The sequence below is a fragment of the Balaenoptera borealis genome (assembly GCF_965194805.1).
Source record: "Balaenoptera borealis genome assembly, chromosome: 15".
NCBI lineage: Eukaryota > Metazoa > Chordata > Mammalia > Artiodactyla > Balaenopteridae > Balaenoptera > Balaenoptera borealis.
The window spans coordinates 11,597,684-11,610,218 of record NC_138871.1 but is presented as its reverse complement, the minus strand read 5'-3'; the positions used below and the strand labels follow the sequence as shown (position 1 = coordinate 11,610,218).

General features: G+C 47.5%; 2 protein-coding genes across 3 annotated transcripts in view; one reads left to right on the top strand and one right to left on the bottom strand.

Moving 5' to 3' along the window:
• The window catches only part of ZC3H8 (zinc finger CCCH-type containing 8), a 198,893-nt gene that overhangs the window by 37,714 nt on the left and 148,644 nt on the right, over positions 1 to 12,535 (top strand). The gene's annotated exons all lie outside the window — the stretch shown is intronic.
• The window catches only part of FBLN7 (fibulin 7), a 48,390-nt gene continuing 44,538 nt past the window's right edge, over positions 8,684 to 12,535 (bottom strand). For both annotated transcript variants that reach the window (XM_082357875.1, XM_082357874.1), the window contains exons 7-8: positions 11,886 to 12,024; positions 8,684 to 10,462 (exon numbers count right to left, since the gene is read on the bottom strand). In XM_082357875.1, coding sequence (XP_082214001.1) covers positions 10,090 to 10,462; positions 11,886 to 12,024 — 512 coding nt within the window. In that variant the 3' untranslated portion in view covers positions 8,684 to 10,089. The remainder of the gene's footprint in view (positions 10,463 to 11,885; positions 12,025 to 12,535) is intronic.

The window sequence follows — 12,535 nt, the reverse complement described above, 5'->3', positions numbered from 1 at the left end:
ATTATGTCACTGCTGGTTATAAAATTAGTCAACTTCTCTTTCAAAAAAAAAGAAAAAAGCCCACAGTGTTTGAAAATCAGCCTCCTGAATGTCCCCAACATGACTCTGCACTCATTGCAAAATGGGCTTCTTCTCTGACTCTCAACTGAGCAGGAATTACACAAATAAGGTGATCGTTTTTTTATCACTTTTAAGTGCTCCAAGATTATTGACAAAGAAAAGGATAACCAGGCTGGGATGTGGGCTTTTGAAGAGAAGAGTGTGCTTGGCACTGGGTGGCTGTCCAAGTTCCCCAGAATGGAGGTGCCCCCTCCCTCGGGGAGGTGGGATGGTTGACCCTCAGCAGATGCTCTGCAGAGGAGACGAGTATACAAGGTGTGTTCATTTGCTGTAACAGAGGACCACAAACTCGGTGCCTAGAACAACAGAAATGTATTCTCTCTCAGTTCTGGAGGCTAGAAGTCTGAAGTCAAGGGGTAGGCATGGCCACGCTCTGAAGGCTCTAAGGGATGATCCTTCCTTGCCTCTGTCTAGTTTCTGGTGGTGACTGGCGATCCTTGGCGTTTCTTGGCTGTGACAGCCTAACTCCAATCTCTTCATCGGTCTTCTCTCCCTGTGTATGTCTGCATCTGTTTTCTCTTCTTATGAGGATACTGGTCATTGGGTTAAGGCCCACCCCAATCCAGTATGACCTCATTTTAATTAACTAATTACATCTGCAAAATCCCTATTTCCAAGCAAGGTCACATTCACAGGTACCAGGTGTTAGGACTCAAACATACCTTTTTGGCGGACACGGTCCCGCCAAAACACAAGGCCTGTTCTGCTCCCAAGGCAAGAGGTTGCAGTAGAGCTAGGGTTGGGCCTTTGGGGCCTCCTAAAACTCCGTGTTGCTGGGAAGCCTAACCTCAACCTTTGAGACATACCACTGTAGCCCAGTTTTGCAATTTAAGGTATCACTTGTGTGTGTGGCTTTTTTGTTTGTTTGGTGTTAAGGAGTTGAGTATAAGGAGTTGAGTTCATCCCAGCCCCTCAGCCCATAGCATGATCTCATCATCAGTGATGGAGGGATTCTCCCTTATTTTATTTTTTTCCCTTTCTGCCCTGCATCAGTCAGGATAGTTATGCTGGAGTAACAAACAACTCTAAAATCTCTGTGGCTTGAAACAACCAAGGATGATATTTTGCTCATGCTGTGCACAGCGTGGGCCAGCAGTTCACTGTGTCACACAGGTAGGCACCTAAGCTGTCAGCGCAGCCTCCACCTGAGTGGGGCCAGATGCCATCAGGTAAGGGAAAGAACTCTGCAATAGTGTGACCGAACCACAAGGGGGCAGAAGTCCCCAGAGGTGGGAGAATAGGAGCGATTTGGCCAGATTGGCCAATGGTTGCCCTGATTGCCAGCTCTTTTATTGGGTTGGCCAATTGGGAAAAACTGGAATGAACTTTTTGGCCAACCCAATATTTTGCGGCTTGTCTGTCACCTTGTCCGTGGGTTTCCATTAAGGATTTCCATCTTTAGGAGGCTCTCACTACTGTTTCCTTCCTACTCATCTTTCTAATAGTCCCTTTCCCAATCCACTGCCTCAGGGCCCTGATCTTTACAAACTAAATTAAAGCCAAGTTGTTTCTGGATGCGATGGGTGGCCTCTCTTAATGCATTCATGTTGGTCCTCATGACTTAAGGTTCTCCAATCATCAGTCTCTAGACGAGTGTTGAGCACCTGCCAGGGAGAGCAGGTGCTGGGGCTACATCAGCAGGTGTGCAGACACGATGCCTGCTCTCTCGGGATTTCCCTGGTGGTCCAGTGGTTAAGAATCCGCCTTCCAGTGCAGGGGACACGGGTTCGAGCCCTGGTCGGGGAACTAAGATCCCACATGCCGCGGGGCAGCTAAGCCCTCGAGCCGCAACTACTGAGCCCACGTGCTCTGGAGCCCACGCACCACAACTAGAGAAGCACTCATGCCGGAACAAAGACCCGGCGCAGCCACAAAAAAAAAAAAAGATGACTGCTCTCATGGAGCTGGGATTCCAGCCAGTTAGATCCAGGATGCTTTGGGCCAGAAACAACAAGAATTCCATCTCAAACCCACTTAAACCATAACCACATTATCTCATATAACAGGAAGTCCAGAGGCAGGAAAGTTTCCAGGGGTATTTTGATTGGGACCCCAGCTCCATTTGGCTCTGCCTTTCACCAGGAGGCTTTTTCCTTATACTAGCTTCTTTCATTGTCCGTAAAATGGTTTCCAGCAGCAACCGTGATGACATATTCCCTCTTATTCAGTGGAAAAGATAGAGACCTTTCCAACCATGTAATAAGAAAGCCCTTCCCTTCATTCTGCCTGGGACATTCACTGTGGTTGCCTTGGAGCCTGGAGGGTGGGTGGTGGGTGATCTCCTTCCCCTGAGTCACAGGCTGGAATGAGGAGTGTATTGGTTTACTAGGGCTGCCATCACAAAGGACCCAAGACACAATTATGGAGGCTAGAAGTCTGAGATCAAGGTGTCAGCAAGGCTGAGTTCTGAGGCCTCTCTCCTTGGCTTGTAGATGGCTGTCTTCTCCTCCCTCTGTGTGTGTCTGTTTCCTAATCTCTTTTTATAAAGACACCAGTCCTGTTGGATTAGAGCCCACCCTAATGGCCTCATGTAAACTTAATTAGCTCTTTAAAGACCCTATTTCCCAATACATTCACATTGAGGTACTAGGGGTTAGGATTTCAACATCAGAATTGGGGTGTGGGTACCCAGTTCAACTCATAACAAGGAGGGGGAAGGGGCTCTGAGCAAAACAGGTTTCTTTTTGGAAGGTGGAAAAGGGAAATGGATATTGGATGGGCAACCAACAGGCTTCATGCTATGGGGAGAGACAGAAAACAGGTAAACAAATATGATCATTTCAGATAGTGAAAAGTACTTCTGAAGAAAGCGAAACAGGGAAAGGTAATCAAGAGGGATGGCAGATGGGTGAGCAGTATTGGCGAGGGCAGCTGGGACGGCCTCTCTGGGGAGGGGACTTTTGAACCCACCCAAGTGGAGACCGGAATGAGGAGCAGAGCAAGGAGGAAACGGCAGATCCAGAAGCCCCAGGGTAGGAATGAGCTTGGCAGAGTCCAGGGGAAGAAAGGAGGCTAGTGCATCTGGAAGCATCACAAGCAGTGGTCCAGGAGGTCGGCAGGGGCCAGCTCACTCAGGGCTCTGGGATTTGGGGTTGCCCACTAAGATCCGGCTGCCCTCAGGGAAACGGATCATGATTGAACATGGATTGTGTTGAATTTCCATGTGGCCAAGTAACTCTGCAGAGATACACCTGTCCCGTGGGCAGACTCCAAACCACTGTAAGACCAGCATTGGAGTGAGAAAGACCCCTTAGAGGATGGTGCCCTTTCTCCAGCTTCCAAGGCCCAATCCCCAACTAAGTTTGGCACTGCCTGCCAGCTGAAGGCAGGAAGGGAGGAATGAGTACATAGCTCATCTTAGCCCACAGGACTCTGGCAAGGGGTGAGGAACAAAACAAACTCTCCCTATGATGGAACTTGATGGCTTGGGTGGGGAGGACAGATGAGTCTAAGAAACAGAGATCTTTATCTCCAGCACCACGTCTGACCACTCGGCCAACTGTAAAGGGAAGGAAGGCGAGATACTGTCCAAGGGCCACCACATGACGGTTGTGAATCCTGGCTCAGGTCAGCAAGGTATACATACCATGGAGCCTGTTTTTCCTCTAAAAAGTGTATCTAAAGAGCTTCCTGGAGGTAAAGAACTAGATGGAGAAAGTCTGATTTCTCATTTGAAGGTGGTGGTCAGACTCAGAAAATTCTGTCAGCCCAAACCCAGTTTTCACCAAGTCATACTCTCCTGTGTGCATGTCAGCTGACCTTGCCATGGCTTTGCCGATGCTGGATTTTGTTGGAAATGCTCCTTGTGAGAGTGAGTTTACCAGGAGATGGCTTGCATGTCCCACTAGAGTTCCGTAGTAAGAACCGTTTCAATGCCAGCTCCTCCATGAACTGGTCCCAGCCCTTCCCTCGACCTCTGAGCTTGGTGAACCTGCAGCACCATGCCTGGGGACTTTAACTCTGTTTCTCCCATTGTCCCTGGTGAGATATGTGAAGATCTTATCTCCCAGCCTGAGTATAAACCCTGTCTTAGGCAGGGATCATCTGTTTGCAGAGAACACCCAAAAGGGCTATCTGATGAAACCCACAGGTCAGAAGCCGGATTTCAGGAGGCACTGGAGCCCTAAGCAGGAAAGCAGGAGTGGCACGGTTAGAACATGGCCGTCATGGCCCTAAAATCCTTTGAAACCTCTCAGTTGAACTCAGTGAGGTCACTGGTCCATGTCCACTTCCCTTGACTCAGTGGCTGCTTGCGACTATGTCAGCCAACAGTGTGGCGGAGGTGACCCTACGTGACTTCCGAGGCTGGGTCATAAAGGCCATGCAGCTTCTACCTTGTTTTCTGGGACATGCACTCTAAGAGCCCTGAGCCGCCACGTCAGAAGTCTGCCTACTCTGAGGCCACCACGCTCTGAGAAAGCTAGCCCACAAGGAGAGTCCAAGGACAGCTTTCCCGTTGTCAGTGCTAGTCTCCGAGTCATCCCAGCCCGGGCCAGACATGCAAGTGAGTGAATGACCCTTCAGGTAAGCCCAGCCCCCAGCCCAGGAGTCTTCCCAGCTGAGGGAGGTACAGACATTGTGGAGTAAATACAAACCACCCCGCTGTGCTCTGTCTGAATTCCTGACCCACAGAATTTATGAGCATAATAAAGTAATTGTTTTAAGCTGCTAAGTTTGGGGATATTTTATACAGCAGTAATAGAACACAAAACGAGGCTCCCTCCCTGCAAGTTTCCTTTCTTCCCACGAAGAATCAGCATCATCGTCCTCTCTGTGTAGATGAGCCCAAGGTGGTCATCCCAGGCCTTGCTTTACATCACAACTTCCTTCAGACCCTTGAGATTCTGAGTCCTAATTCCAAACACCAGGAAATGAAATCTGATTGTCACCACACACGATCACAGTGTTTGCAACACCTAGTCTACATGGATGATATATCTATGTATACTTATGCATACAGTTGGTATATACTGACCACCCTCTTTTGCTGCCTTTGTTTTCATAGCACTCATCCCTCTTTGAAATCACACACTTTTCTTGTGTATTTATATTATCTTCTCACTTGCTATAGTGTAAGGGTATCATGAGGTCAGGGTCTCTGTCCATCTTCTCATCCATTGTATTCTGAACAACTAAAACAGTGCCTGGAACACTGTAGATATCCAGGAATATTTATGCAGCTTATAAACCCCTATAGATTTTCATTGTACAAGGTAAAAGTCGTAGAAGTCCACTTTTCTCTCCGGGCAGTGTGAGATTGGTGAAAGCTGAGTCAGTGGCTGGTGGACCCATTCAAGGCTGACCATGTCTCTCCTTGGGGCACATGCTCAGATGCCCAATAAACCAGTGACCGTGACCATGCAGGGATATTTTGTTTTTGGCTTATTTTCCTTTTAGTTTGCTAGTGTTGTAAGTATAACATTTTAAAAATAAGATGATTTTTTAAAGTTATCCCAAAACCTAGCTAACTTTCCATCCCTCAGGAGCCCGTGATCCAGTTGGCTTGTCCCTCATGTCTTCCTAGTGAATGTTGATTACTACTCAGAAGTCCAGGACAGGCGGGTGGGCTAGCTGTGGAATAGCCCTCCATTCAGGCTTCTCTGTCCTTCCAAAGGAGAGTCTGGTGGATGCACAGATGTGAGAACTGGGGACAGCACTGTGGCCTTCTTTGGTTTTAGGGACACAAACTTTCATACATTGTTCGTGGGGATAGAAAGTGGTATAATCCTTATGGAGGAAAAATTGGCCCTAGAGATAGAAAGGCAAAAATGCAAAAAGACAAGTGCATTTTGTTGCAGTATTTTAATAGCAAAGGACTGGAAACAACCCAAATGTCAATCAAGGGTGACTGGTTGAATAAACAATGGTATGTCCTCATAATGGAGCATTTTATAGGAGAACATTATATCTGGTTCTATGGGATAATATTCAATATATTGTTAAGGAAAAAAAGCAAGATCAAGGAAAGTGTGAAATGAATTAGTATGCTATCATTTATCATGTGTTTATATGTTTTTAAATGGAAGAGTAAAATGGAAAAAACTTGATTATTTATGGTAGAAGGAGGACATAGGGTGGAGGGGACTGGGTTAGTATATAGACTTCTCTGATTACAGCTCATTTTGTGAATTTGACTTTGGAACCATGTAAACAGTTTACACAATTACTTTTAAAAATTAAAGTAAAAAAAGCAATCTCTAAAAAATTAAGGAAAGCAAAGCGAATAACCATAACCCTGATTCAAGCTTGGGGCATAACCACAGAGAGAGGAACTATTCCAAGTTATTTGATTGTACATCCTTAATAGCATAAACCCTAAGGACAAAAAGAACTGAGAAAGAAAAATCTTAACTGTTTTCAGTAATTTTTTGATGCTAATTTTGTTACCATTGCATTGTTATTCTGAGGATTTAAAACAATGTATAATTATTTTGGTGATTTTGAGAAGGAGGTCTTCAGAATGAGAGAAAGAAGAGCAGATGTAAGATCAATGAGGTTACATGAAAAACCCTGTACTCCTGAGCTGAATTGGAAGTATCAGTATAAACTCATGTAGTGTTTCTTCTTAAAACAAAACAAAACAAAATGAATAGTACTTATTTCCTAGCTCTTTCCACTAAAACCAAGAAACAATGACCAAACCACTACCAATGAGACCTCCTTACACTCAGATTTTGATCTCTAATGACCATTCCCCACTGAAAGGAACCAGGGATCCCTGGGTAAAAAAACTGATAACTATACAAGATGAGCTTGAAACATCTTGTCATACAAGATCACTACAAAACTCTTAAAGACCACTAGGGTCATGTCAAAAAGAATCAGCCAACTGGAAGCAGTTCACAAGAGCCAAAGAGGACAATCTGAGTGACAGGAAAGATAATAACTGCAATGGATTGAAACATACATATCAAATATGTTTAAACCATGAGTTCATAATGTATCCAATAAGAAAACAACTCTCCCTGGACAGCTTGGAAAGATGCCAGGGAACCACCTTGGAAACTGACAAAGGGGAAAAAGTCAAAAATGTATCCAGTCTTTCCTGTACAAACCAAACCTCAGGGTAACCAAATAACTGATGAAGTTTCTCCTTGTAAGGTATGCCAGCTAATAAACGAAGAAACAGTAGCACTAGAATATTATTTGCAACCCCTAAAGAAGTAGCGGATCTATGGAATAATCATCAATAGTTGCTAACATCAGAAAAGAGAGGCAACTGGAGATGATATGGCTCCCCCTGGAAGTACCTATCACCACCAATAAAGTAGTCTTGCGAAAATAAACCTAACTGGAGTCTGATTGAATTTCTAGATATAACTACTGATATATAAGAAATAAATAGGACAGAGGACCATGTTAAAAGACACTACAGACAATGTAAAGCAATTATACTCCAGTAAAAATATTAAAAAAAAAAAAAGAAGACACTACAGAGACAGACTCAGGAAAACCCAGACTGTGAGAAATTCTATAGGACAAAGGACCTTCTAACAAGGACAAAGGAGGCTTCTTCCAACAAGCCTCCAGGTTATCTCAATATATGCTAAACCGTGAGAACCACTGCTACAGATTAGAGATTTAAGAAGTGAATCAACAAATTACAGAGCATGGACCTAATTCAAACAAAAAAATCACAAGCCACTCAGAAACTTGAACAATGACTAAATATTTGAAGGTATTAAGGACTTACTGCTGATTTTTTTAGGTATGATTGATTGATATTGAGGTTATGCTTTTTTAAAAGTTCTTAATGGTTTAGAGATAATGCTGAAATATTTACACATGAAATGATGTGAGGTCCAGGATCTGCTTCAAAATCATCGTGGGGTGGGGTGAGAGCAGAGATGAAGCAAGATTGGCTGTGAGTTGATTGTTGAAGCTGGTGATTTGGAAATGGGGTTCATTCTATTGTGTGTACTTTGGTATATGTTTGCAGTGGTACCTTATAAAAAGTTTTAGAAGCTCCTTGCCAAATAACATGAAACTGTATTACTTGGAAAGGGCTGCAAATTAATACCTGTTAACTGCTAGCTCTTCTGACCTAGCACAGATTTGAGCTATGAAAGGACACAGGAGAGGTTGGTTTCCATAGGGGAAAGTTGAGAGAGGCTAGAGAACAAGCTATCCCCCAGGGAGGAAGGGCCAGGCATAACCCACAAGAGGGCGGATTCGGGCAGGCATTCATAGGTGGGTACTGTAAGGGCTGGGGCTCAGCGTGGCATTTCATAAACGGGAAGCAGGTTTGATGATGGCAGATCTCGGTGATGCAAATCATTGGTTTCACTTGACCTGTGTGGCATCCAAGTCACCATCCTACACAAGTTTGGGGGGAGGGGCACCTGCTCTGTAGTGCCCCCAAATCACTCCTTACCTGCTGGGAGGTAAGAGACTTGTCCTTCGGCACTACCCCCCCTACCCCTGGCAAGAAGGAAGGTCACACACCTGCGACGTACTTTCAGGAGCATGGCCATGCCTTGGGCCCGCCCACCTGGTGTTCTGCACAGGCGACAGGGTGGTGTGTGGGCTTCTGACCCATCACAGCACCATTTGGAAACACGAGGCCATGGATGATAGTTTTAATAACATCCTGTAACAACCCAGAGAAGCAGATGTGCCAGGCCCCTGTTCTGTTGTTGGAGAGATTACAGCTGAGCCCAGAGGAGGAGAAAAATGTCAGAAGCAACTCTTGACCATGTCTCACTCTTTGTCTGACATAATAACACAAAGAGAGGTGTCCTAGGAACCACCTTGATGTAGGGCTTGATCACTAAACTGTCAGCACGCTTCCTCTGGCTCCACCTCACACCAAGGCCAATACAAAGAATTTTTCAATAGGATGTCGGTGATGAAATCGCACCTGGATGAACGTGCATTTCCTGACAGCTCAGCTAGCTTCTAAATTGTTACTTAAACGGTCTCCCCCACCCCACTCCCAGCCCCAGCAGGCATTTTTTTCCCTCAGTCACCTGGAGGGCATCACCCCTGGGCTCCTCCATCAGAAGTAGAAGGTCCTGGAATCAATGGCAATTCACAAGCATTTTTCTCAAACTCTCCATGGCCAGATGTTGCCGTATCAATCTCCCATGTGGCCAAACCAAATTTCTATTGATGGAGCAATCCCAGCGTCACCTGTGTGTTTTCTTATTCATTTATCCCAGTGGGTCCAGCCTAGACAGGAATAGGACCAGGTACCCCCCTCCTAGGAGGAACTGGGCTAGCTCACGGTCAGGGACAGGCCAGGTGGGCAGGGAGGAGCCACAGACTTTATTTCTTCAGTTATAATACCAGGTTACGTTTTGAGATATGATTTCTCAAAAGGGAATTAATTCAGGCAAAATCTACACGTGAACATTGATCCCTTGATCTGGATGAATCTGCACTGGGGTCCAGGCCCTGCCACGGCTCTCTGATGAGAAGGCTGGCAGGCGTGTCACAGAGGGGAATGCAGACAAGAACGTGCTGGGTCGTGGAAGGGAATCCTGCCCCCCCATCCCATGCCGCGTGCACAGGGGCATGATTTGACCCTCAGCATGACCAGAACTACTTCATAACAAGGCTTGACTATAACAATACAGGAGGCTGGACAGTCATCTCAGACACATGCCATAAGCTCTTCCCTCCCTAGCTAGTTCAAGCTCACAATGCCACTCAACACAGCATTTTGAAAAGCTGCCCATTCCTCCGTAAAAAACAAACAAACAAACAAAAAAATTTGTGAAAGTGCATAATCTAAGGGGAGGGCCTTAAAGCAGAAAAACGTGTGATGGCAGTAGTTTGGGTTTTGGGGCTGCACTTTGGTGCCACTTCCTGGGACAGAGTGCAGCGCTGCCCTAGGAACGTAGGGGACAGGCAGATGGGCAGTGGGCAGGGTGGGGAGAGATGTCTGTTGCAGTCAACGCCTGCAGCTGAGTCTTTGAGGAAGAGAAATGAGCCCAGATTGCTGCACACCGTGACCCCATGGCACCCTCAGAAGTCAAAAGGGGACACAAAGATGGTGACCTTGGACACGTGGTTGGCCTGGAAGGAGCGGTCCAGGTATTCGGACATGTCAACATCCACCTCCAGTGTCTGAGGTCCCTCCAGGGTCTGGACCAGGATCAGCTCCCCTGTCTGGCGGTCCGAGCGCTGCATCACAAAGTGGCCGCGGCTGTTCCCACCCACGATCCCAAATCGCAGGCTGTTGGGTCCAGGCCGGCCGGGGGCCGAGGCCGTGGCCATGCGGAAGAGCGTGATGGGCGTCTTCAGGTTGGAGGGCAGAGAGAGGTAATGGAAGGAGATGGTCTTGGGCATGTGGCGGCAGGGCCTGCTGTCCATGGGGCAGGGGTTCCGTTCACACTGGCTGGAACAGAGAGGCAAAACGTAGGGAGCCGTCAGCCTTGGGGGAAGTCAGGAGGGGCTGCTCGGACCGGCCCACCCGCCCTCCTGCAGAGGCCACCGGAGTGACCCTTCCAGCCATGGGTCCCTCGCCACGGGCGCTCCAGAGCCACAGGCCAGTGAGTGTGGCTGGCGTCAGGCCTGGCCATGACTCACCTGTATATGTATGTCCGGGTGTGCATGCATGTTTATATATGCTATTACTACCGTTTTTACAGAAAAATAAAGCCAGGGAAGATTAAATAACAATGGTGCTGGCATTCAAACCAGGTACCCATCCTACACGTGCTGAGACCCCAGCAGTTAGCTGGCAACGTCCTGGATTGTGGTTCTCCACATGTGGTAGGCTTTCTAAAACACCCAGTGTCTGTTCTTTTTTTTGGGGGGGGCGCACCCCACGGCTTTGGGGATCTTAGCTCCCTGACCAGGGATCAAACCCGGGTCACGGTAGTGAAAGCGCCAAGTCCTAACCACTGGACCACCAGGGAGTTCCCCCAGTGTTCACTCTTAAAGCAGGACATCCTGTCTTCCTCAGGCATGTGGAGCCAGGGGTCGTGTGGAAGTGCTTTGATAGTTTTCTACCTTGTCCAACACAAGAGACAGATGCAATTTAGCGATTTTGGTGACTCAGATCATCACCGTTAAGGAGGTCAAATAGCACTTCCAGATGTTAATCAGGGATGTCCCCAAAGGCTCTGACATACAGGTCTCTCTGTCCCTTCACTACGTGACACCGGAGGAAGATCTTCACTCTCAGTGAATAACTGCCACTCTTCAGCGCCACTGACTTTCTTGCTGCTTTTAATCTGCTTTAGCCTTAAAAGCAATTCAGGCAGCTAAACGAGTGAGGTCAATGCATTCTAAAGACAATCTAAGGCTCCTGTGATCTCTCTCTCAGAAGAAAACGTGTACTTTGTGATAGCTGCAGTTATTCTCCTTAAAAGCCTGTCTCCCACCTTTTGGAAAAAAAAAAAAAAGTCTGTTAGGTGCTGAGGTTACTAGAAATCGAACTTCCTAGTAGCAGTGGAAAAGCAGAGTAATATAATGCAAAGTGTACAGTTACCATGTGAACACAGGAAATGATCCTCTCCTGAACCTGTGTAACAGATACCTGCCTCCTGGCCGCCTCACCATGGCCCTCTTGGCCTCCCTGTCAGCAGGGAAGCTCTCAGAACATCATTCTTAAGTGCGCAGGGCATCAGTGCATTCAATGCAACCTCTAAAGGGAGATGGGAGCTCTGAGAAGCCAGACTCCCAGCTCCGTGCCTTTCATCAGACGTAACTGTACCTTCTCTCAAGAACGTCTAGGAAGAATGCAGCCCAGCCCCCCAGGAGGCCTGGGTGAGGGATGTACGTGCTCAGCCATGGGTGGCCCTGGCTATACTCACAACGGAGAGGTCTTCACGTAGCTCACATTGCCGCTGCCCTCAGGGCACTCGGGGCTGACGCACTGGAAGCCTCCACCCGTGTTGATGCACACGGTACCCCGGGGGCACACGTGCTGCGGGCTCACACACTCATCGACATCTGAAATACCGGACACCCAGTGAGGGTGAAGATCCCCCGACACCCCCTCCATCACTGATGGGACTACATGAATGGCCCCACTGGCACTGGAATGAGGTGCTCCACACGCAGTGAACTTTCCAAATACCCAATGCTGATTCTTAAAACTGGAAGTCTGGTCATCCTTAACCATTTGAGATCCAGATCTGGTGGAAGTGCTGGGGAACTCCCCTCCCTGGATCCCATCCTCCTCCCCCGGCCATGACAGGTTACAGAGGTGCTGGAGGGCACGGACGAGTGTTACTGGTCACAGCACTTCTCTCAGACCTGCCTCCTCCTCAGCCAGAGGGCCCAGGAGTCTGCCCTCCGTGGCTCATATCATGCCCTTTATATGTTCTCTGCTCCCTTCACACGTGAGTTCCCGGGCTGGAGGCTGGGTTTCTTCCCAACCTCCACATAACCCTACGTGGGCCTTCATGAATACTTGTGGGATGGAAGGATGGATAGATGGATGGATGATGGGTGATGGCTG